Source organism: Lucilia sericata, unplaced genomic scaffold (genome assembly GCF_015586225.1).
Source record: "Lucilia sericata isolate MDLA Ls3-8-SP2 unplaced genomic scaffold, ASM1558622v1 Contig000116F_arrow, whole genome shotgun sequence".
NCBI classification, from domain to species: domain Eukaryota; kingdom Metazoa; phylum Arthropoda; class Insecta; order Diptera; family Calliphoridae; genus Lucilia; species Lucilia sericata.
Window position 1 is genome coordinate 88915 of NW_023994148.1, and position 22426 is coordinate 111340.

General features: G+C 27.8%; 1 protein-coding gene across 3 annotated transcripts in view; it reads right to left on the bottom strand.

Annotated features, from left to right (window-relative positions):
* Positions 1–233: 233 nt before the first annotated feature.
* LOC119600559 (myb-like protein P) overlaps positions 234–22426 on the bottom strand; it is a 28577-nt gene continuing 6384 nt past the window's right edge. The window contains exons 2-6 of one of the 3 annotated variants that reach the window (XM_037950867.1): positions 15430–15475; positions 4725–4928; positions 2809–3163; positions 2692–2745; positions 234–957 (exon numbers count right to left, since the gene is read on the bottom strand). In XM_037950867.1, the coding sequence (XP_037806795.1) occupies positions 468–957; positions 2692–2745; positions 2809–3163; positions 4725–4928; positions 15430–15475 (1149 nt within the window). In that variant the 3' untranslated portion in view covers positions 234–467. Of the gene's footprint in view, positions 958–2691; positions 2746–2808; positions 3164–4724; positions 4995–5707; positions 5925–15429; positions 15476–22426 lie in introns of those variants that run through there. The other 2 variants (XM_037950868.1, XM_037950869.1) reach the window with 2 other exon arrangements.

Consider the following 22426-nt stretch of genomic DNA (forward strand, 5'->3'; position numbering starts at 1 on the left):
TTAATAACACCTTTAGATCTTGTGTTTTTTGTTTAAAAATTTTGCTTATTTATTTAAAATTTAATTTTTAATATTTTTTTATTTAACAAAAATGTATTACCAAAAAGCTTTAAAAGCTTTTTTTTGTAAAAAAGTAATTCAAAAAACAAAAGAAAAATCAAAAATTCACATTAAAAAGACATTGTTTTTCTGGACACAAATTTATATAAAAAATACAAAGAACATTTTTAAAGTTTTTTTACATAAATACGTTTATATAATTTGTTATATATGTATAAGTAAGTATATAATGCTTTCAAGTTTGTTTTAATCAATAAATACAACTAAATAGTTAAAAGTACATAGAATATATAGTAGAATGTAATATACATTAAATAGGGTTAAAGGTTAAGTTTCAAGTTATACTTTCTCTTTTTTTACTTTATACCTCCTTTTTTGGAAATTGAATTGAAAAATGTTAAGAGATTTCATTCAAAATCATTGCAGTGTTGTTCTTGTTCGGCATTTGCCATTAATACTTTAACAATATCGGAGGTAAATTTTTCCACCAATTCTAAAGCTGTACTGGGTGGTAGATCTTGCAGTGAAGATGATATAAAATTACCAAAGGCATTATATTTTAATTCTCGGGCATTTAAACGCGCCTGTTTAGGGGGTGAAGGTGCTGTGGATACTGCGGAATCATCATCATTTTGTACGGAGGATTGATTAAAGGATGTTAGATGATTACGTTGTTGTTGTGGGAAATGTTGTTGTTGTTTTTGTTTATGATACATCGATGATGAGGAATCGGCATAATCTGAACGTAATGTATCTAAACGACGTATACTAATAGTGGGATGATGTTGTTGTTGCTGCTGTTGCGTCTGTTGTTGTTGTTGCTGCTGCAGTAGTCTAAGTTGAGAATGTTGCAGTTGTTGTTGTTGCAGCTGTAGTGTTGAGGAATGTGTGTCCGTACTGTGTTTTATTAAAGATTTTAGAAATGTTAGTAAAATTTCTTTTAATTTTAAAAAAGGAGCAAAACAATTTTTCGATTTTTATTTTTTTTTAAACTTTTCCAGAAACAAGTAACAAAATTAAAAAAAAAAATTGTCGCATTTCTTTTTAAAATTGCAAATATTTGAACGCAATATCGTAATAGAGTTATAAATCTAGAAAATTTCACAAAAATAATACCTTTTTCAAAAAATTAGTATTTCTACTACTATTTTATAATTTGAATATAAACTCAAATTTCAAATCTTGTGCACGTATACAAATTATGCCCGTTAAAAATTTTTAAGAAAATACTACTTTTTGTAAAATAGTAGTATAAGTTTCTTTACTATTTTACAAAAATTTATAGAAAATATTTTTCTTTTATAGGAATTTTTTTAATGAATCATATTTCATACATAAAAATTATAAATTCAGTACATTTTTTCAAAAAGTAGTATTTCTACTACTATTTTAAAATTGGAAAATATATACAAATTTCAAATCCTTTTCACAAATAGAATATATTCCTTTTAAAATTTTTATAAAAATACTACTTTTTCTAAAAAAGTACCAAAAATTTCACCACTTTTTTACAAAAATTTTAAGAAAATATTTTTCTTTAATAGGAAACTTTTTAAATAAACATATAACATGCTTAAAAATTCCTAAATCAAGACTTCTTTAAAAAAGTAGTATTTCTACTACTATTTTAAAATTGAAAAATTAAAGCTAAAGATTTGTTAACTATTTCCTATATAAATACATTCCTGTAAAAATTTTTATGAAAATACTACTTTTTAGAAAAAAGTAGTAGATATTTCAGTACTTTTTTACAATAATTTAAAAAAACTATTTCCCTTTTATAGGGAATTTTATAAATAATCATATTTCATGCCTTAATAATTACAAATTCATACTTTTTTAAAAAGTAGTATTTCTACTACTATTTTAAATTTGGAAAATTAAACCAGATTTGTTATGTATTTCTTGTAAAAAATACATTCCTGTTAAAATTTTCATGAAAATACTGCTTTTTAGAAAAAAGTAGTAGATATTTCACTACTTTTTTACAATAATTAAAAAAAAAAACAATTTTGCTTAAATAGGAAATTTTTAAATAATCGTATAACATGCTTAAAAATTCGTAAATCAATACTTTCTTAAAAAGTAGTATTTCTACTACTATTTTAAATTTGGAAAATTAAACCAGATTTGTTATATATTTCTTATAAAAAATACATTTCTCTTAAAATTTTCATGAAAATACTACTTTTTAGAAAAAAGTAGTAGATATTTTACTACTTTTTTACAATAATTAAAAAAAACTAATTTTCTTAAATAGGAAATTTTTTAAGCAAACATATTTCATACCTAAAATATTGGAAATGAATACTTTTTTAAAAAGGTAGTATTTCTACTACTATTTTAAAATTGAAAATTTAAATCAAATTTGTTATCTCTTTCATGTAAAAAGTACATTCCTGTTAAAATTTTTGTAAAAATACTAATTTTTGTAGTATTTTCACTACTTTTTTGTCAAGAAATTCAAACTTATTTAGCAATTTTCCTAAATTTTAATTTTAACCAGAAATCTGTGTTCCAAACTCAATTCTTTGGAAAAATTAATTCATTTAAAAGCTTATTTTCCTTTAAAAGTTTTAAATTTTCAACCAAATTGTTTTGCTTTTTTATAATTTCCAAAAAAATACTTACATTAAACCCGATGTTTCAAATGCATTTATCTCGGAATCATTATTTTGACTTTCCCTAAAAAGCAAAAACAAAACTTTTAATATCATGATTTAAAAATTGTGAAAAAATAAACTTTACGTTTCAGCATCTGTTTCCTCTGAACCATCTTCCATTTTAACGGTTAGCAAACCATTTGGAAATGCTCCTCCCCCGGCTGCCACTGTTCCCGTGCCGACCGCTTGATGTAATGTGCCATTAGATGAATTACTTAAATCGGGACCAGCACCAAATTGACCACTACCATTTAAAGGCATCATTTTCTTATATGATCTTCTTGCTCTTATATGATCCGAAAGAAAATGTAAATGCTCATAAAGAGGCCAAGGTGATTCATGAGATTTAAAGGGATTTTCTTCTCGCAACTGTTCTAGGCGTCGTTTTTCCAAATTATAACGATTTCGTAATTGTAAAATACGATCTTTTAAAATGGAAACTGTAAAAAGAACCCCAAGTGACAGGTGGTTTAAAATACAAGTTCAGCAATGTATAAGAAGGAGTTATTGTCCCCTTAGAGGTGGTAGTTTTTAAATGTTGTTTTTCAAAAACATGTGTTTAGTTTTCATTCAAATGTTGTTGTTGTTTTTTCACTATTTTTTCTTTCTAGTATTTTTTTATTTCATTATTTATAAAGCTTTTACGCATCAAAAACATGTGCATTTTTCTATATATTTTTTTTTATTAGTTTTATTTTATAAACAAAACAATTTTTATAAACCCCTTTGAAAATGCTAAAACTCACCCTTATTACAAAACTACTGTGGTTAGAGGTGAGTTTTATATCAATGTTTATTATTTAATATGGGGAGTTTTGTATGGGGTTTTGAATAGTTTTTCTTTGGGCAAAAAAAAACTGTAATAGTAAAAGCTTATGTGAAATTTATGAATTAATAAAAAATGAGAGTGACAAAAAGTAAATATTGGACTTTTGTTAAAGTGTTTCTTTTAATTAGTCAATGGACAAAACTTTAGACTAGTAAATAGGTAAGTATTTAAACTAGTCAATAGACAAGTCTATAGACTAGTCAATATACAAATCATTAGACTAGTCAATAGACAAGTCTTTGCACTAGTGAAAAGTCAAGTCTTTAGTCTCGTCAATAGACAAGTCTTTAGACTTTTCAATAGACAAGTATTTACACTAGTCAATAGACAAGTCTTTAAACTAGTCAATAGAAAAGTCTTTAGACTAGTCAATAGACAAGTCTTTTGACTCAATAGGCAAGTCTTTATACTAGTCAATAGACAAGTATTTACAGTAATCAATAGACAGGTCTATAGACTAGTCAATAGACAAGTCTCTAATCAATAATCAAGTCTTTAGAATAGTCAATAGACAAGTCTCTAGACTAGTCAATAGACAAGTCTCTAGACTAGTCTCAAGACTAGTTTCTAGACTAGTCTCTAGACTATTCAACAGACAAGTCCTTAGAGTATTAAATGGAAAAATCTTTAGACTAGTCAACAGACAAGTCTTTAGACTAGTCAATAGACAAGACTTTAGACTAGGCAATAAACAAGTCTATAGATTAATCAATAGACAAGTCTTAAGACTAGTCAATAGACAAGTATTTAGACTAGTCAATAGACAAGTCTTTAGACTAGTCAATAGACAAGTCTTTATACTAGAATGCAATTTAGATATAGACAATTCTTAAGAATAGTCAATAGACCCATCTTTGGACTAGTCAATAGACAAGCCTTTAGACTAGTCAATAGACAAGTCTATAGATTAGTCAATAGACAAGTCTGTAGACTAGTCAATAGACCGCATTATAGATTAGTAAAGAGACAAGTCTATAACTAGTCCAAACATTACTCTATATACTAGTCCATAGTAAAGTCAATAGACAATTATAAAGACTAGTCAATAATCAAGTCTAAAGATTAGTCAATAGAAAATTAGTTAAAACTTTTTAAAAAGAACAACATTTTGAATGAAACTTTCCACAAGTTCTAAAGATAAATTGCATTCCACCTGTCTGTTCCAAACTTACCATCAAAACCCAATTTATTGGAGATTTCCTGCCATTCATGAGCATTATAAAGTTTATCCTTAAAACGCGGTGAATTGCGATCATAAAACGAAGGGCGATTGCGAAATTCGCTAATTAAACTTAAATCGAATTCACCCATTTGGGGTAAAGCGCGCGGACGGCCACGTTTGGGTTGAAAATCGTTTATATAGGCCAGGTTGAAGGCTACAAGCAACAACAACAAAGGTGGCAATATTATAGAGAAGTTTTGTAGAGAAAAAAAAAACAAAACTAAAAACAAAAAGAAATTGTTTAATAAATTAAGAAAAAAATGTTAATAAATTAAATAAAATAAATAAATTATCTTTAAATTTAGTGATAACAATTAAATTAAGAAAGCAAGAATGAAAAGAAAAAAGCTTTTAAAGCTAACTACACTTAAAACATTTTTTTATAAACAATAAAAACAAAAAAATTAAAAAGAATTATAAATGTATAATTTTTTTTTGTTTTTTTAAAATAAAGCACATGTTGAGAAAGAGCGCATGTTTGGCGAAGAAAAAAAGCGCTCTTTTATTACTTAAGGGAGAGAGTAAGTTAAAGAGACAGAAAGAGAGAGCAATTAAAATCAAAGGAAAAATTTGCAAAAAATTTTTTAAAAGTGTAGTTGAGGAGACGACCAACAAACAATAACAAGAAAATTTTTTATATAAAAAAATAATAAATATAAAAAAAGCTTTTTTTCACACTGCGGTTAATTTATAATAAATTAAAACGTTAGCAGAAATTATTATTAATATTACAACAACAACTACAAAGAAAAAAGACAGACACAGAAATTATTAAATTAAATATTAAATTAAAAAGAGAGATAAAAAATTCATAAAAAATTATTGTTTTTTTTGGGAACAAAAAAATCAAACAAAGTGAACTTTGTTTTTTAAAGATAATTTATTTTAATTATTTAATTTTTTTAAAATAAAATTTTGTTTTTTAAAACTTACCTTTTTTTCCTATTAAATTTTTGATAATTGAAATATTTTCTTTAAATATTTTAATTAAAATAATATTTTTCTTTTCACACACACACACTTACAACAAACAAATTATGTATTTTTTTTAATTAATTTTTAACTCTTTTTGAGGTAAATTTTTATTTTTATATATAAAAACAAAATTAAAAATCAAACGTCTTTACTGCTCAACATTTAATTTTAAACTAAACTCTTAAAAAAAATTTTATACAAATAATTTTTTTTTTATATTTTATTTTTTATTACGTTTGCTTTTTCTTCTCTAAAATAAACGCGCGCGTTGTTGTAGCTCTGCTGCTATTATTTCTCCTTCCTCTTTCGTCTGTATACACTAACAACAACAAACACAAGCAGTTTTTGTCTGCCTGTGTGCTGCTGCTGCTGCTAAGTTTTGCTTAAATATTAAAACTAATATTGTCTTTGTGTTTAATTTTTCCTACTTTTTTGTTGTAATTTAAAATTAAAAAAAAAAATTCTTTTTCATATGTATAAAGAAAAAAATAAAACAAAAATGTTTATTCTTTAAATATAAAAACAACCACCATCCACAACAACAACAACATCATCAACATCACCATCATACCAAACCAAAAGCATAGCGGTTAATAGCATTTTTTTTGTTTACACATTCTCACACACACTCACACCAACACTCTCTCACTGAAAACGACAGAGCGAATGCTCCCAAAGAAAAACAAAATAAAAACATTAATGTTCGTTAGTTATTTATTTTGTGTTTTTGAGCTGCCAGATGTTTTTCTTATAGAATTATTAATTGTTATTGGAAAATTTATTATTTAAGGGTCGTTTTTGTTTGTAAAAATATAATAACCAGTTATTAAATTATAACAATTATGTTTTAGAAATTTAAATAAAATAAAATTTTTGCTTAATTTATAACTATAAGGGAAGTAAACTTTTTTATTGACAACTTTAACGATTTTAGAAAAAAACTTTCAAAATATGGTGAAATTATAAAGGTTTTAACATCCCAGGAAAAACTTTACATACCAGGTAACCAGGCAAGTAATATTGGAGCAATGTGGAAGTACTTACTTTTAGGGGTTAATAACTATTTATTTCTGTTCAAGGTTCAAGGTTCGAGGTTCAAAAAATAACTGGTTACAAATGTGTTGCCAATATTGACTATAGACTAGACTATAGACTATATTATAGACAAAACTATATACTAGACTATGGACTAAGCTACAGACTAGAATACACTATATACTACACTATATTCTAGACTGTAGAACATACTATAGACTAAATTATAGATTAGACTATAGACTAGACTATAGCCTAGACTATAGACTAGATCATAGACTAGACTATAGACTAGATTATAGACTAGACTATAGACTAGACTACAGACTAGGCAATAGACTATACTATAGATTTAACTACAGACTAGACTTCAACTAAACTGTAGACAATAGACTAGACCATATACTAGAGCATAGACCAGATTATATAATAGACTATAGATAAGATTATAGATTAGACAATAGAAGACTAGGCTATTGACTGGACTACAACTAGACTATAGAAAAGCCTGTAGACTATACTATAGACTAGACTATAGACTAGACTATAGACTAGTCTATAGACTATACTATAGACTAGACTATAGACTAGATCATAGACTAGACTATAGACTAGATCATAGACTATACTATAGATTAGACTACATACTAGACTTTAAACTAAGCTATAGACAAGTATAGACAATAGACTAGACTATAGACTAGACTATAGACTAGACTAAAGACTAGACTAGACAATAGACTGGACTATAAACTGGACTATAGACTAGACTATAGACTAGACTATAGACTAGACTATAGACTAGACTATAGACTAGACTATAGACTAGACTATAGACTAGACTATAGACTAGACTATAGACTAGACTATAGACTAGACTATAGACTAGACTAGACTAAAGACTAAACTAAACAATAGACTAGACTATAGACTGGACTACAAACTGGACTATAGACTAGACTATACTATAGATTAGACTACATACTAGACTTTAAACTAAGCTGTAGACAAGTCTATAGTCTAGTAACTAGACCATAGACTAGACAATAGACTAAAGACTAGACTATTCACTAGACTATAGACTAGACTATAGACTAATCTATAGACTAAACTATAGACTAGACTACAGACTAGACTATAGAATAGATTATAGACTAGACTACAAACTAGACTATAGACTAGACTATAGACTAGACTATAGAATAGATTATAGACTAGACTATAGACTAGACTATAGACTAGACTATAGACTAGACTATAGACTAGACTATAGACTAGACTATAGACTAGACTATAGACTAGACTATAGACTAGACTATAGACTAGACTATAGACTAGACTATAGACTAGACTATAGACTAGACTAAAGACTAAACTAAACAATAGACTAGACTATAGACTGGACTACAAACTGGACTATAGACTAGACTATACTATAGATTAGACTACATACTAGACTTTAAACTAAGCTGTAGACAAGTCTATAGTCTAGTAACTAGACCATAGACTAGACAATAGACTAAAGACTAGACTATTCACTAGACTATAGACTAGACTATAGACTAATCTATAGACTAAACTATAGACTAGACTACATACTAGACTATAGACTAGACTATAGACTAGACTATAGACTAGACTATAGACTAGACTATAGACTAGACTATAGACTAGACTATAGACTAGACTATAGACTAGACTGTAGACTGGACTATAGACTAGACTAAAGATTAGACCATAGACTAGACTATAGACTAGACTATAGCGAAAAAACGCAAGAAATTTCTAAACGCTGGTTACAAATCTCCAAATTTTCCGCTAAACTGCAATTTTTCCCGCAATTGACCTTCCAAAACGTCAGATTCGACGGGAAAAACTTCAAATTGGCAACACTGTTCGTAGCCAATTTCCACGGGTTTAAACCCGGATCTACAGTTGTTTTCTGTGTTTATTTGATCTATCCGCTAAATGATTTTTGCAGCTCTTATGTATTAGTTTCCCAAATACAGGCTTTGTATTTAATTCATATGAGAGGTGTCAAGCCCCCTATTGAAAGTCCGCCCATTTTTCCCCAAATGTTAACATGAATGTCAAAGATATTTCTATAAAATTTGAGGATTCTAGCTCGAATAGTTTCTCAGATATACGAATTTTTGCATTTAATTCATATGGGCGATATCACGCCCCCTATTGCTACTCCGCCAATTGATTAACCGAATGTTTACATGAATGTCAAAGTTGGTCGTGCAAAATTTTAAGATTTTAGCTCTAACAGTTTCTTAGATATACGCATTTTTGGATTGAATACATATGGAAAATGCCACGCCCCCTGTTTCTAAGTCTTAAATATTCATATTCAAATTTTGGACTCTAGCCGTTTGTTATACTTTCTCAGATATAATTTAAGATTTTTTTTATATAGGAGGTTCTCTATAGTCCTATGGTAGACATGGCGCTTAATCGAGTCAGAAAGTAATTTTTAGCCGATTGGTATATTTATAAAAGTAGTGAAGCCTTTTGGTTACATTAATCATCTTTTAATTAGTAATTAATGTAACATCTGGCATCTCTCTTTATTTCATTATATATTTTAATTATTAAAAAGGCGAATATATATTTTTTTCTTCGTCATTTTGGGGTTTTTATATTTAATAATAAGTAAACTCCCTATGTAGTTAGAAATCACAAGAAACCTTATTAATAAAATATTTCTTTTTTTTTTTTGTTTTAATTTCTTATACATTTTACAGCGAAGAGCAAATGTAAAGAAACAAAAGAAAAATTATGCTCTTTAAAAAAACACTTATGCTCTCGAAAAAAGTAGTTTTTAACAAAAATATTTATTAATTTAAATTGTAGCTATTATTTTTATTATTATTTTCTTAAGTAAACAAATTTAATTACATTTAATTAACTTCAAAGACTGAAGTATAGGAGAGGAAAATAAATCAAAGAAATATAATTTGTTTGAAAATAAAAAGAAAATGAGGAAAAAAATTAAAGATAAAAATGTCTATAGCAAAACGAAAAATATATAAAATAAAACAGAATAAAAAATGATAAAAAAAATTAATTGTATCTTGGTGTAGACAAAAAAAAATATGTATAAAAAGTAATAAAATAAATATTTAATTTATAAACAAGTTGGAAACAAAGATGGAGAGTATTCGGGCAAAAGAGAAAGAAGGCTAAAAGGAAATTTTAACAGTTACCCTTGTTTTCTTTGGAAGATTAGAGGCGCCAAGGTGTTAATTAGTTAGGCATTGGTGTGTTCTAGTCTAGTAGACCGGAGGTCCTGAGTTGGATTCCCACGTGAAGCACAGGCAAAGGGGATACCAACAAGGAAGATAGAGCTCTAACTAACTAACTAACTAACTAACTAACTAACTAACTAACTAACTAACTAACTAACTAACTAACTAACTAACTAAGTAACTAAGTAACTAAGTAACTAAGTAACTAACTAGTAACTAAGTAACTAAGTAACTAAGTAACTAACTAACTAACTAACTAACTAACTAACTAACTAACTAACTAACTAACTAACTAACTAACTAACTAACTAACTAACTAACTAACTAACTAACTAACTAACTAACTAACTAACTAACTAACTAACTAACTAACTAACTAACTAACTAACTAACTAACTAACTAACTAACTAACTAACTAACTAACTACTAACTAACTAACTAACTAACTAACTAACTAACTAACTAACTAACTAACTAACTAACTAACTAACTAACTAACTAACTAACTAACTAACTAACTAACTAACTAACTAACTAACTAACTAACTAACTAACTAACTAACTAACTAACTAACTAACTAACTAACTAACTAACTAACTAACTAACTAACTAACTAACTAACTAACTAACTAACTAACTAACTAACTAACTAACTAACTAACTAACTAACTAACTAACTAACTAACTAACTAACTAACTAACTAACTAACTAACTAACTAACTAACTAACTAACTAACTAACTAACTAACTAACTAACTAACTAACTAACTAACTACTAACTAACTAACTAACTAACTAACCAACTAACTAACCAACTAACTAACCAACTAACTAACTAACTTACAAATTTTTGAAATAATTTGCAAATTTTTATAAAATTCTCATATTTTCGAAAAAATTTTAAATTTTAGAAAATTTTTATAAATTTTAACGAATTTTAGAGGATTCATAAAAATGTAGTTTTAGTTTTATTTGTGAAGAATTTCTTATATGTTCGAAATTTCGAATATGAAAATTTTATAAAAATATTAAAAAATTTACAAAAAAAATTTGAAAATTTTTATACATTTTATTGAATTTTCAAGTTAGTTTTAAAATATAAACATTTTAACGTATTTGTGAAAATTCGAAATTAATTTCGAAAATTCGAACTTTTTAATTTTAATTTTTAAAACTATTAAAATAATTTGTAGATCCAGGGGATTCATAAAAATGTAATTTTAGTTCGATTTGTAAACAATTTCTCATATTTTCGAAATTTGGAACTTGAAAATTTAATAAAAAAAAAATTAACAAAAAAATTTGAACATTTTTATAAATTTTATTTTTTAACGTATTTTTGAAAATTCTAAATTAATTTCGAAAATTCGAAGTTAAGTTCGAAATTTTTTTTTTAATTGTGTAAAAAATTTTGAAAATGTTCCAAAAATTGGAAAATTTTTGTAAATTTTATTGGATTTTCAAGTTAGTTTTAAAATATAATCATTTGAAGGCATTTTCGAAACTTCGAATTTTATTCCGAAAATTCGAAGTTAAGTTCGAAAATTTTTTAAAACTGTTAAAATAATCTCTAGATCTAGAGGATTTATAAAAATATAATTTTAGTTCGATTTGTGAAGAATTTCTTATATTTTCGAAATTTCAAACTTGAAAATTTGTCTAAAAAATTTGAAAATGTTTCAAAAATTTTAAAATATTTATAAATTGTAACGTTTTTTATGTTAGTTTTAAAATATAATCATTTTAAGGTATATTCGAAACTTCGAATTAATTTCGAAAATTCGAAGTTAAGTTCGAAAAATTTTTAAAATTGTTAAAATTATCTGTAGTTCCAGGGAATTCATAAAAATATAATTTTAGTTTGAATTGTCAAGAATTTCTTATATTTCCGAAATTTCTAATTAAAAAATTTTGTAAAAAATTAAAAAGTTTTCAGTAATTTTAAGAATTTTTTTATGGAATTTTTTATTTAAACTCAAGTTTTTTTATATTTATATTAAAATAATCAATAGTGTGTTTATTTAATTTTTGTTGTTATTGTTGTTGTTGTTGCTATATATTCGAAAAACCGCACTACCAACAAAATTTGAATATAATTACACACAACAACTAATAATAATAATAATAATAAATTTAATACTAAAGCAAAAAGAGTATAAAAGAGGAAAAGAGAGAGAGAATGAAACTAAATATATACTTAAATACTATAAACAAAATTAATAAATAAATTATTTAAAGTTAAAAAACAAATGAGTCATTTTTTTAGAATAAAAAAATGAATATATTTTTTAATTAAAAATATTAGATAGAAAAAAAATTGTAAACAAAATTTGTTTAAATTAAACAAAAATTCTAAGAAATTAAGAGAAAATAAAACATATAAATTTTTTTTATTTAAAAATTTTTAACAAAAATTTCTTTATTAAAAAAATAAAAAAATCAATGATTATTTTTGTATACCTAAAGAAATTCCCTAAAACAAAACGCTAATTATTCTTAAGTTATTGAAAAGAAAAAGAAAAATAATCAATATTAAGTTGATGATGATAACTGTGTGTGTATTTGTGTTTAACTTAATTATTTTAATATAAACAAATGTTTTTTTTTCAACAAAATATTATAATTATTTTTTCACTACAAATTAAATTTTGTGTTTACTCGCCCCCTAACACAACATCCCTTCTCTTCCAGCAACCATTTTTAAAAGCCACAAAACTCTCCCTCTCTCTCTCGCTCTTTCTTATTAACTTAATAATTTGAGAAAAAACGCCAAGAAAATAGTTTTTTTTTTCACAAACTTACTCACTCACCCTTTTTTTAATTAAATCGCAGAAGAAAAAAAATTTTGCAACAACTACAACAACAATTTGTAAACAAAATTATATTTCCAACAATTACTTACAAATAATTTCTCTTTGTTTTTCAAAGTTTAATGTAAAAAGAGCTTTTTTTTATAAGAAAAATAATAGTTTCTCTCTTAAACAATTTGTTTATGTATTGTTTTCATTGGAATTAGTAAATAAAAAAATAATGGTGTCATTTTTATACACTTGAATGTAAAAGAAAATAGACGTTATTTTTGAAAACAATACAAAAAAACACCTCTTTAAAAACCAAAATATACACAGAGAGAAAAAAGTTTAAATCACAAAAAATAAAACTAAATTTACATTAATTATAAATCCTCTGGATCTTTAAAATTTTCATTTTCAAAACACCTTCAAATTATTACAAACTAAAACTATCTTGAAAATATTTTATATATTTATAAAAAAATTTGAAATTTTATGAAATTTTTAAAAATTGTTCACAATTTAAACTGAAATTATTGACTGTAGATCAGTCTATAGTCTCGACTATACAACAGTATATAGCCTATAGTCTGGACTATAGATCAGTCTATAGTCTGGACTATAGATCAGTCTATAGTCTGGACTATAGATCAGTCTATAGTCTGGACTATAGATCAGTCTATAGTCTGGACTATAGATCAGTCTATAGTCTGGACTATAGATCAGTCTATAGTCTTGACTAAAGATCAGCCTATTGTCTTGACTATAGATCAGCCTATTGTCTTGACTATAGATCAGTCTATAGTCTTGACTATAGATCAGTCTATAGTCTTGACTATAGATCAGTCTATAGTCTTGACTATAGATGAGTCTATAGTCTTGACTATAGATGAGTCTATAGTCTTGACTATAGATGAGTCTATAGTCTTGACTACAGATGAGTCTATAGTCTTGACTATAGATGAATCTATAGTCTTGAATATAGATCAGTCTATAGTCTCGACTATAGATCAGTCCACAGTCTCGACTATACAACAGTCTATAGTCTGGACTATAGATTATTCTATAGTCTGGACTATAGATCAGTCTATAGTCTGGACTATCGATTAGTCTATAGTCTGGACTATAGATCAGTCTATAGTCTTGACTATAGATCATTCTATAGTCTTGACTATAGATCAGTCTATAGTCTTGACTACAGATAAGTCTATAGTATTCACTATAAATCAGTCTATAGTCTTGACTATAAGTCAGTCTGTAGTCTTTATTATAGATCAGTCAATAGTGTTGACTATAGATCAGTCTATAGTCTTGACCATAGATCAGTGTATAGTCTTGACTATAGATCAGTCTATAGTCTTGACTATAGATCAGTCTATAGTCATGATTATAGATCAGTCTATAGTCTTGACCATAGATCAGTCTATAGTCTTGACTATAGATCAGTCTATAGTCTTGACTATAGATCAGTCTCTAGTCTAGACTATAGATCAGTTTCTATTCTAGACTATAGATCAGTTTCTATTCTAGACTATAGATCAGTCTCTAGTCTATACTATAGATCAGTCTCTAGTCTAGACTATAGATCTGTCTCCAGTCTAGACTATAGATCATTCTCTAGTCTAGACTATAGATCAGTCCATAGTCTAGACTATAGATCATTCTCTAGTCTAGACTATAGATCAGTCTCTAGTCTAGACTATAGATCAGTCTCGATTTTAGATCAGTGCATAGTCTTGACTATAGATCAGTCCACAGTATTAACTATAAATCAGTCTTTAGCCATGACTATAGATCAGAGTATAGTCTTGACTATAGATTACAGTATAGTCTTGACTACTAGTCTAGACTACTGATCAGTCTCTAGTCTAGACTTTAGATCAGTCTCTAGTCTAGACTTTAGATCAGTCTCTAGTCTAGACTACAGATCAGTCTCTAGTCTAGACTTTAGATCAGTCCCTAGTCTAGACTATAGATCAGTCCCTAGTCTAGACTATAGATCAGTCTCTAGTCTAGACTATAGATCAGTCTCTAGTCTAGACTATAGATCAGTCTCTAGACTATAGATCAGTCTCTAGTCTAGACTATAGATCAGTCTCTAGTCTAGATCTGTTTCTAGTAAAGACTATATATCAGTCTTTAGACTAATAGATTAGTCAAAAGACTATACATCTAGTCAAGTCTATAGATCATTTTTCAGTCTAGATCAGTCTCTAGTCTAGACTTTACATTTTCTTAATCCAACTCAAATTAAAGCAAAGTAAGAAATTTATAGTCCTTTCAAGCTTAAGGAATCTTCAACAACAAATTTCAGTGTATTGTTACAATTATGTAGTTTTTTTTCTGGTTTAAAGTGAAAAATTTCCTCTGAATAGTATTAACTGTTTGTTACGCAGGTTTTAATAAAAGAATCTGCGGTTTATGCCCTACACTGGACCACATTGCAAATAGCTTTTTGATTTATTTTAGAGCACAGAAATTTTATGTAACGAAATTTTTGGGAGCACAATGTTAAGATTTTTAGTGACGACTTAACAAAAGTTACCCTTAATTGTGCATATAATTAAAATAATTAAAAAACTTTAGCAAAACTTACCCCGTTGGCAAGAGTATAGAGAAAATAACTCCGCAAAGAAGATACACTGAAAGAAAAAAATTAAAAGAAAAAACAAAATGTTAATAAATTGAAAAAAACTAGAAACTTCTTAAAATCTAAATTAAAAAAAAAGATGAAATTAAAGATTTTTATTAAATTTAAAATTAAAAAAAGTTTTAAAACTCACAAATTTTTAAACATATTTAAAACTTTTCATTTTTATTTAACACTTTTTTTTACTATTTGATAACTTTTGTTGTTTCTTTATAAATCGCCTATAGGCCGGGACAAGTGCAATATTATTTTTTGTTTATATATATATGAAAACATTGACACCTTTCCCCACCTAAATGCAATTTACTGTAATAATTAGTAGACATTTTTTTTCAATAAAAAACACACAATATTCTTTTTTTAAAAATTAACACACTCAGTAATTTAACACATAATTTTTTCAAGCAAAAATCCTTGTACAATGAAAAAATAAATATTAAAATTAATTTGATTTGTTATATCAAATTACCTATTTTTAAAATATTATGAAAAAAACCAACAAAAACAATAAATTGTTGATTAAACTTAAGACCATCTTACAAATTAGTAAAAAAAAAACAACAAACTATAGTTAAGATATTAAATTTCCGCCCTTAGGCTATAACAAACAAAAGGAATCTCAGAGAAATCCTTAATAATTATAATAATCTACAGCTGAAGAGGAGTAGAGAGAGTACAGTTACGCTATTTGTCGGTTGAAAAGTTTCGCCAACAGTTGAGGGCGTAATTATCAATAGTCTGTATTGTGTTTGCCCAAATGTGTTGTTGTTAATAGTTTGATCATGAAACCTTTATGTGATGATCCTCTTTCTTCAGCATAAAGACATTCATCATTAACACAATGCCAACAACAACAACAAAATATTGAAAAGAAAAAAGAATTAAGGAGCTACTTTTTACACTGTCAACCAAACAACACAAATACACTCTCATGCATACAGTAAACTTAACCCTCTAAGGCAGTGGTGTTAAAAAGGACCTTTAATATAATCTTGAGTACAAATCAGTGTAAAGATTTCAGTATTGACTAGTCTACTGTCGTTAGTATAGATCAGTCTATATTCTGTCCATTAGTTCATAGTATTGACTATAGATCGGTATATAGACATGACTATAGATCAGTCTATACTCTTGATTATTACATTAGTCTATAATCTTGACTGTAAAACAGTCTATAGTCTTGACTATAGATCAGCCTATAGTCTTGACTATAGATCAGCCTATAGTCTTGACTATAGATCAGCCTACAGTCTTGACTATAGATCAGTCTATAGTCTTGACTATAGATCAGTCTATAGTCTTGACTATAGATCAGTCTATAGTCTTGACTATAGATCAGTCTATAGTCTTGACTATAGATCAGTCTATAGTCTTGACTATAGATCAGTCTATAGTCTTGACTATAGATCAGTCTATAGTCTTGACTATAGATCAGTCTATAGTCTTGACTATAGATCAGTCTATAGTCTTGACTATAGATCAGTCTATAGTCTTGACTATAGATCAGTCTATAGTCTTGACTATAGATCAGTCTATAGTCTTGACTATAGATCAGTCTATAGTCTTGACTATAGATCAGTCTATAGTCTTGACTATAGATCAGTCTATAGTCTTGACTATAGATCAGTCTATAGTCTTGACTATAGATCAGTCTATAGTCTTGACTATAGATCAGTCTGTAGTCTTGACTATAGATCAGTCTGTAGTCTTGACTATAGATCAGTCTATAGTCTTGACTATAGATCAGTCTATAGTCTTGACTATAGATCAGTCTTTAGTCTTGACTATAGATCAGTCTTTAGTCTTGACTATAGATCAGTCTATAGCAGAGAAGCTCAATATGGCCGTGTCATAGCACGCGTGATAGGGTAAGAAAATTCTGCTGACGCTAAGTTGATACACATACACTATAGGTTTAATTCTTCTTCTTTTTATAATGAGCAATATCAGTTGGTTTGCTCTCAACTTGAAAAACAAAATCAAATCAGTTGCTGATCAGCACTTGTCAAAGCAAGGTCTGTGCGCGACGTTTTTAAAATACACACAGAAATACAACAACAAAATTTTGAGAAAGCTGAATTAATGTAGGAGAACATGGGAGAACAGTTGAAAGTTTTTTATATATAGACGTTGCTATACGCTGGCTGTCAAAATCCATAATAAATATTTGACAGTTAGCATATACTTTATAGTTTGTAGTTATTTTATTAGTATACTTTTATTTTGAATTGAATTCTGTTCTCTGCTGCTTTACCAACACAAATAAAACTATGGTAGTCTATGGTAGTATGTGTTTGAGCACCACTGGTCTATAGTCTTGACTATAGACCAGTCTATAGTCTTGACTATAGACCAGTCTATAGTCTTGACTATAGACCAGTCTATAGTCTTGACTATAGACCAGTCTATAGTCTTGACTATAGATCAGCGTTCACACTACAATTGGATCTTCGCTCCGGAGCGACCCGATTCATACTCGGCCAAAGATTGTCAACCAAGCGACAGCTGTATCAACCGAAAGTTTTTTCCCCAGATCAGTCTATAATCTTGACTATAGATTAGTCTGTAGTCTTGACTATAGATCAGTCTTGACTAAAGATCAGTCTATAGTCTTGACTATAAATCAGTCTATAGTATTAACTATAGATCAATCTATAGTCTTGACTATAGATTAGTCTCTAGTCTTGACTATTGATTAGTCTAGTCTATAGTTTAACCTATAGATCTGTTTTGACTACAGAAGAGTCTATAGTCTTGAATAGATCAGTCAATAATCTTGACTATAGATCAGTCTATAGTCTTGATTATAGATCAGTCTATAGTTTTGGCTATAGATCAGTCTGTAGTCTTGATTATAGATCAGTCTGTAGTCTTGACTATAGATCAGTATAAAGTCCGGAGTATAGATCAGTCTAAAGTTTTGACTATAGATCAGTCGAAAGACTAGCGATCAGTCTATAGTCTTGAATATAGAACTGTCTTTACTCTTGACTATTGATCAGTTTAAAATCTTCACTATAGTCAATCTTCACCCAACAAGGGTTAATTTTCTATATAACAGTCTTAATACCCTCACTTAAAGAATATTTATTACTGATGGTGCCAAAACATAAAAAAGAATGGACTTACTGTGAACGAAATGAAAGAAGATATAGGATGACTACTAGAGGATCACAGAAGGACAACAAACAACAACAGCAACAACAAGTTATTGTTCTTTTCCTGTCTTCACATATCGTTTTGCACTGTTTATTTGTCTACCTGTAGACATAACAACAGTTCCATCATCATCATGATCACAGTCTTCAGCATCATTTATGTTTAAACAGCAAGTTTCAGCTTTAATTCAAAATTTATTGCTTTCAAATTTCTTTCAACACAAAACCGAAAACACACGGACACACACACACACACAACAACACACTTGATTCAATAATAAGAATTGAACGAAATGAAAAAAGATTCAAATTCCTTACTGGAAGATGAGTAGACGACAAACTAAACGACATTGAGTTTGGCAACCAAGTTGAAGTTTGCTGAAGATGAGCTGATGATGATGATGGTGTTTTGTGTATTTGGTTCCCTTTTTTCAATATTTTCTCTCTTTGTGCTGATCTTTTTAACCAGAAGAAATCATGCGGAAAATACTTTTATTTTCACATGAAATCACTTTTTTGTTTTTTCGTTTTTTTGCCCAAAACCTAAAGGTTTTTATGTCAATTTCTAGATTATTTTATAATATTATTTTTCATTGTTTTTTTTTTTTTAATATCATAATTTTTAGCATCACACGTTTTTTTGAAAATATTGAAGATCATTTTAACACTAAGAGAAATTGCACAACGTTCAGATCAGTTCATTATTGAATGTAGATCAGTCGACAGTTTTGAATATTGATCAGTCTATAGTCTTGACTTTAGATAAGTCTAGCAGTCTTGACTGTAGATCAGTCTATAGTCATGACTATAAATCAGTCAATGGTCTTGGCAAGAGATCAGTCTATAGTCTTGACAATATGTAAGTCTTTAAACTGTAGATCAGTCCATTGACTTGATTAAAGATCAGTATATAGTCTTGAATAGATCAGTGTATAGTCTCTAATATAGATCAGTCTATGGACCTAACTTTAAACTGTAGATCAGCCTATATTCTTGACTATAGATCATTCAATAGTCTTAACTCTAGATCAGTCTAAAGACTTAATTTTAAACTGTAGATCAGTCTATAGTCGTGACTATATACGAGTCTTGACTATAGATCAGTCTATAGTCTTGACAATAGATCCGTCTAAAGCCTTGACTATAGATCAGTCTTATATAGTCTTGATTAGATCAGTATATAGTCTTGCCTATAGTCTTGTCAATAGATCAGTCTGAAGCCTTGACTATAGATCAGTCTATCGTCTTGACTATGGAAGAGTCTTGACTATAGATCAGTCAATAGTCTTGACTATAGATCAGTTTATAGTCTTGACTAAAGATCAGTCAATAGCAGATCAGTCTATAGTCTTGACAATATGCAAGTCTTAAAACTGTAGATCAGTTCATTGACTTGATTAAAGATCATTATATAGTCTTGAATAGATCAGTGTATAGTCTCTACTATAGATCAGTCTATGGACCTAACTTTAAACTGTAGATCAGTCTATATTCTTGACTATAGATCATTCAATAGTCTTAACTCTAGATCAGTATAAAGACTTAATTTTAAACTGTGGATCAGTCTATAGTCGTGACTATATACGAGTCTTGACTATAGATCAGTCTATAGTCTTGACAATAGATCAGTCTAAAGCCTTGACTATAGATCAGTCTTATATAGTCTTGACTATAGATCAGTATATAGTCTTGACTATAGTCTTGAAAATAGATCAGTCTAAAGCCTTGACTATAGATCAGTCTATCGTCTTGACTATGGAAGAGTCTTGACTATAGATCAGTCAATAGTCTTGACTATAGATCAGTTTATAGTCTTGACTTTAGATCAGTCAATAGCCTTGACTATAGATCAGTTTATAGTGTTGACTATAGATCAGTTTATAGTGTTGACTATAGATCAGTTTATAGTCTTGACTATAGATAAGTCTATAGTTTTGACTATAGATCAGTCTATAGTCTTGACTATAGATCAGTATGTAGTCTTGAAGTCAACACGTTTGACAGCTAATTCTAAACTTTTTTTATAACATCATTCTTTTATCAAATTTCAAACATTAACAAAATACCACCTGGTTAATGATAACTGCTTGTCTGTCTGTCTTGAGGTCTTCTGTAGTCTTCATAATATAAATATAAACTAATAAAAGTAAATAATACATTTATAATTATAATATTTTGCATAAACTTTATTGAAATAAAAAAATTACCCAGCAATTGTTTGATTATGAAATCCTAACCTTTGAAGATTTTAGAAACCTTTGTATAAATTTAAAATCATTGTTTGTTGGGTTATAAAAAAAATCATTCATAAAAAAAACTCTGCTAAGCTTTCAATTCTTTAAGTTTATTTGAACTCTTTTTTTTATTATTAACATTTCCGTTGAGTTTGTTTGTAATATTTATAATCTACAAAAGTAGGGGGCTCCACTATAAGAAGTACGACGACTTTGTTTAGAGGGAGTTGAACAAATAAAAATTAAACTTACACTTCAACAGTATCAAAGACCATCATTCGATATGGTAGAAGAAATTGCTGATATAACTGTCCGTCTGTCGGTTTGTTTGTTTTTTGGCGAGGGGGCGTATTTATTTAACAAATATTAGAAATATTTGTTTATTATTAATGTTTGTTTAAAATATAAAATAATACAATTTAATTTATGATTTTTTTTGCTTCGGCAAAAAACAACAATAATGAAATTGTTAAAAACTTAAAAAAAATTAAGTTCAAGAAATTACTCAAGAAATTCAAGACTTGTCTAAGAATATGTGGATTATAGTCGAAAATATGGAACAGACAATAACTAAGACTATAGATCACAATATTGATCTATTTTCAAGACAATACACAGATGTGTTGTCAAGACTATAGACTAATGTATAATCAAGACTATGAACTGATCTATAGTCACGACTCTGGACTGATATATAGTTAAGAATCTAGACTGAGATCTGGGCAAGACCATAAACTGATCTATAATCAAGCCTATAGACTGATCTATTGTCAAGAATATAGACTAATCTTTAGTTAAGACAATAGACTGATCTATAGTAAAGACTATAGAGTGATCCATAAACAAGACTGTATACTGATTTATAGTCAAGACTGTAAAGTGATCTATAGTCTTGACTATAGACAGATCTATAGTCAAGACTTTAGACTGTTTTATAGTAAAGACTATAGACTCTTTTATAGTAAAGACTATAGACTGTTCTATAGTAAAGAATATAGACTGGTCTATAGTCAAGACTATAGACTAATCTTTATTTAAGACTATAGACTGATATATAGTCAAGACTGTAGACTGATCTATAGTAAAGACTATAGACTGATCTATAGTCAAGAATATAATCTAATCTATAGTCAAGACTATAGACTGATCTTTAGTTAAGACTATAAACTGATATATAGTCAAGACTGTAGAGTGATCTATAGACACTAATCTATAGTATTGACTATAGACTGATATAGTCAAGACTGTAGACTAATCTATAGGAAACACTATAGACTGATATATAGTCAAGACTATAGACTGATCTATAGTCAAGACTATAGACTTATCTATAATATAGACTGTGCTATAGTCAAGACTATAGACTTATCTATAGTCAAGACTATAGATTTATCTATAGTCAAGACTATAGATTTATCTATAGTCAAGACTATTGACTTATCTGTAGTCAAGACTATAGACTTATCTATAGTCAAGACTATAGACTTATCTATAGTCAAGACTATAGACTTATTTATAGTCAAGACTATAGACTTATTTATAGTCAAGACT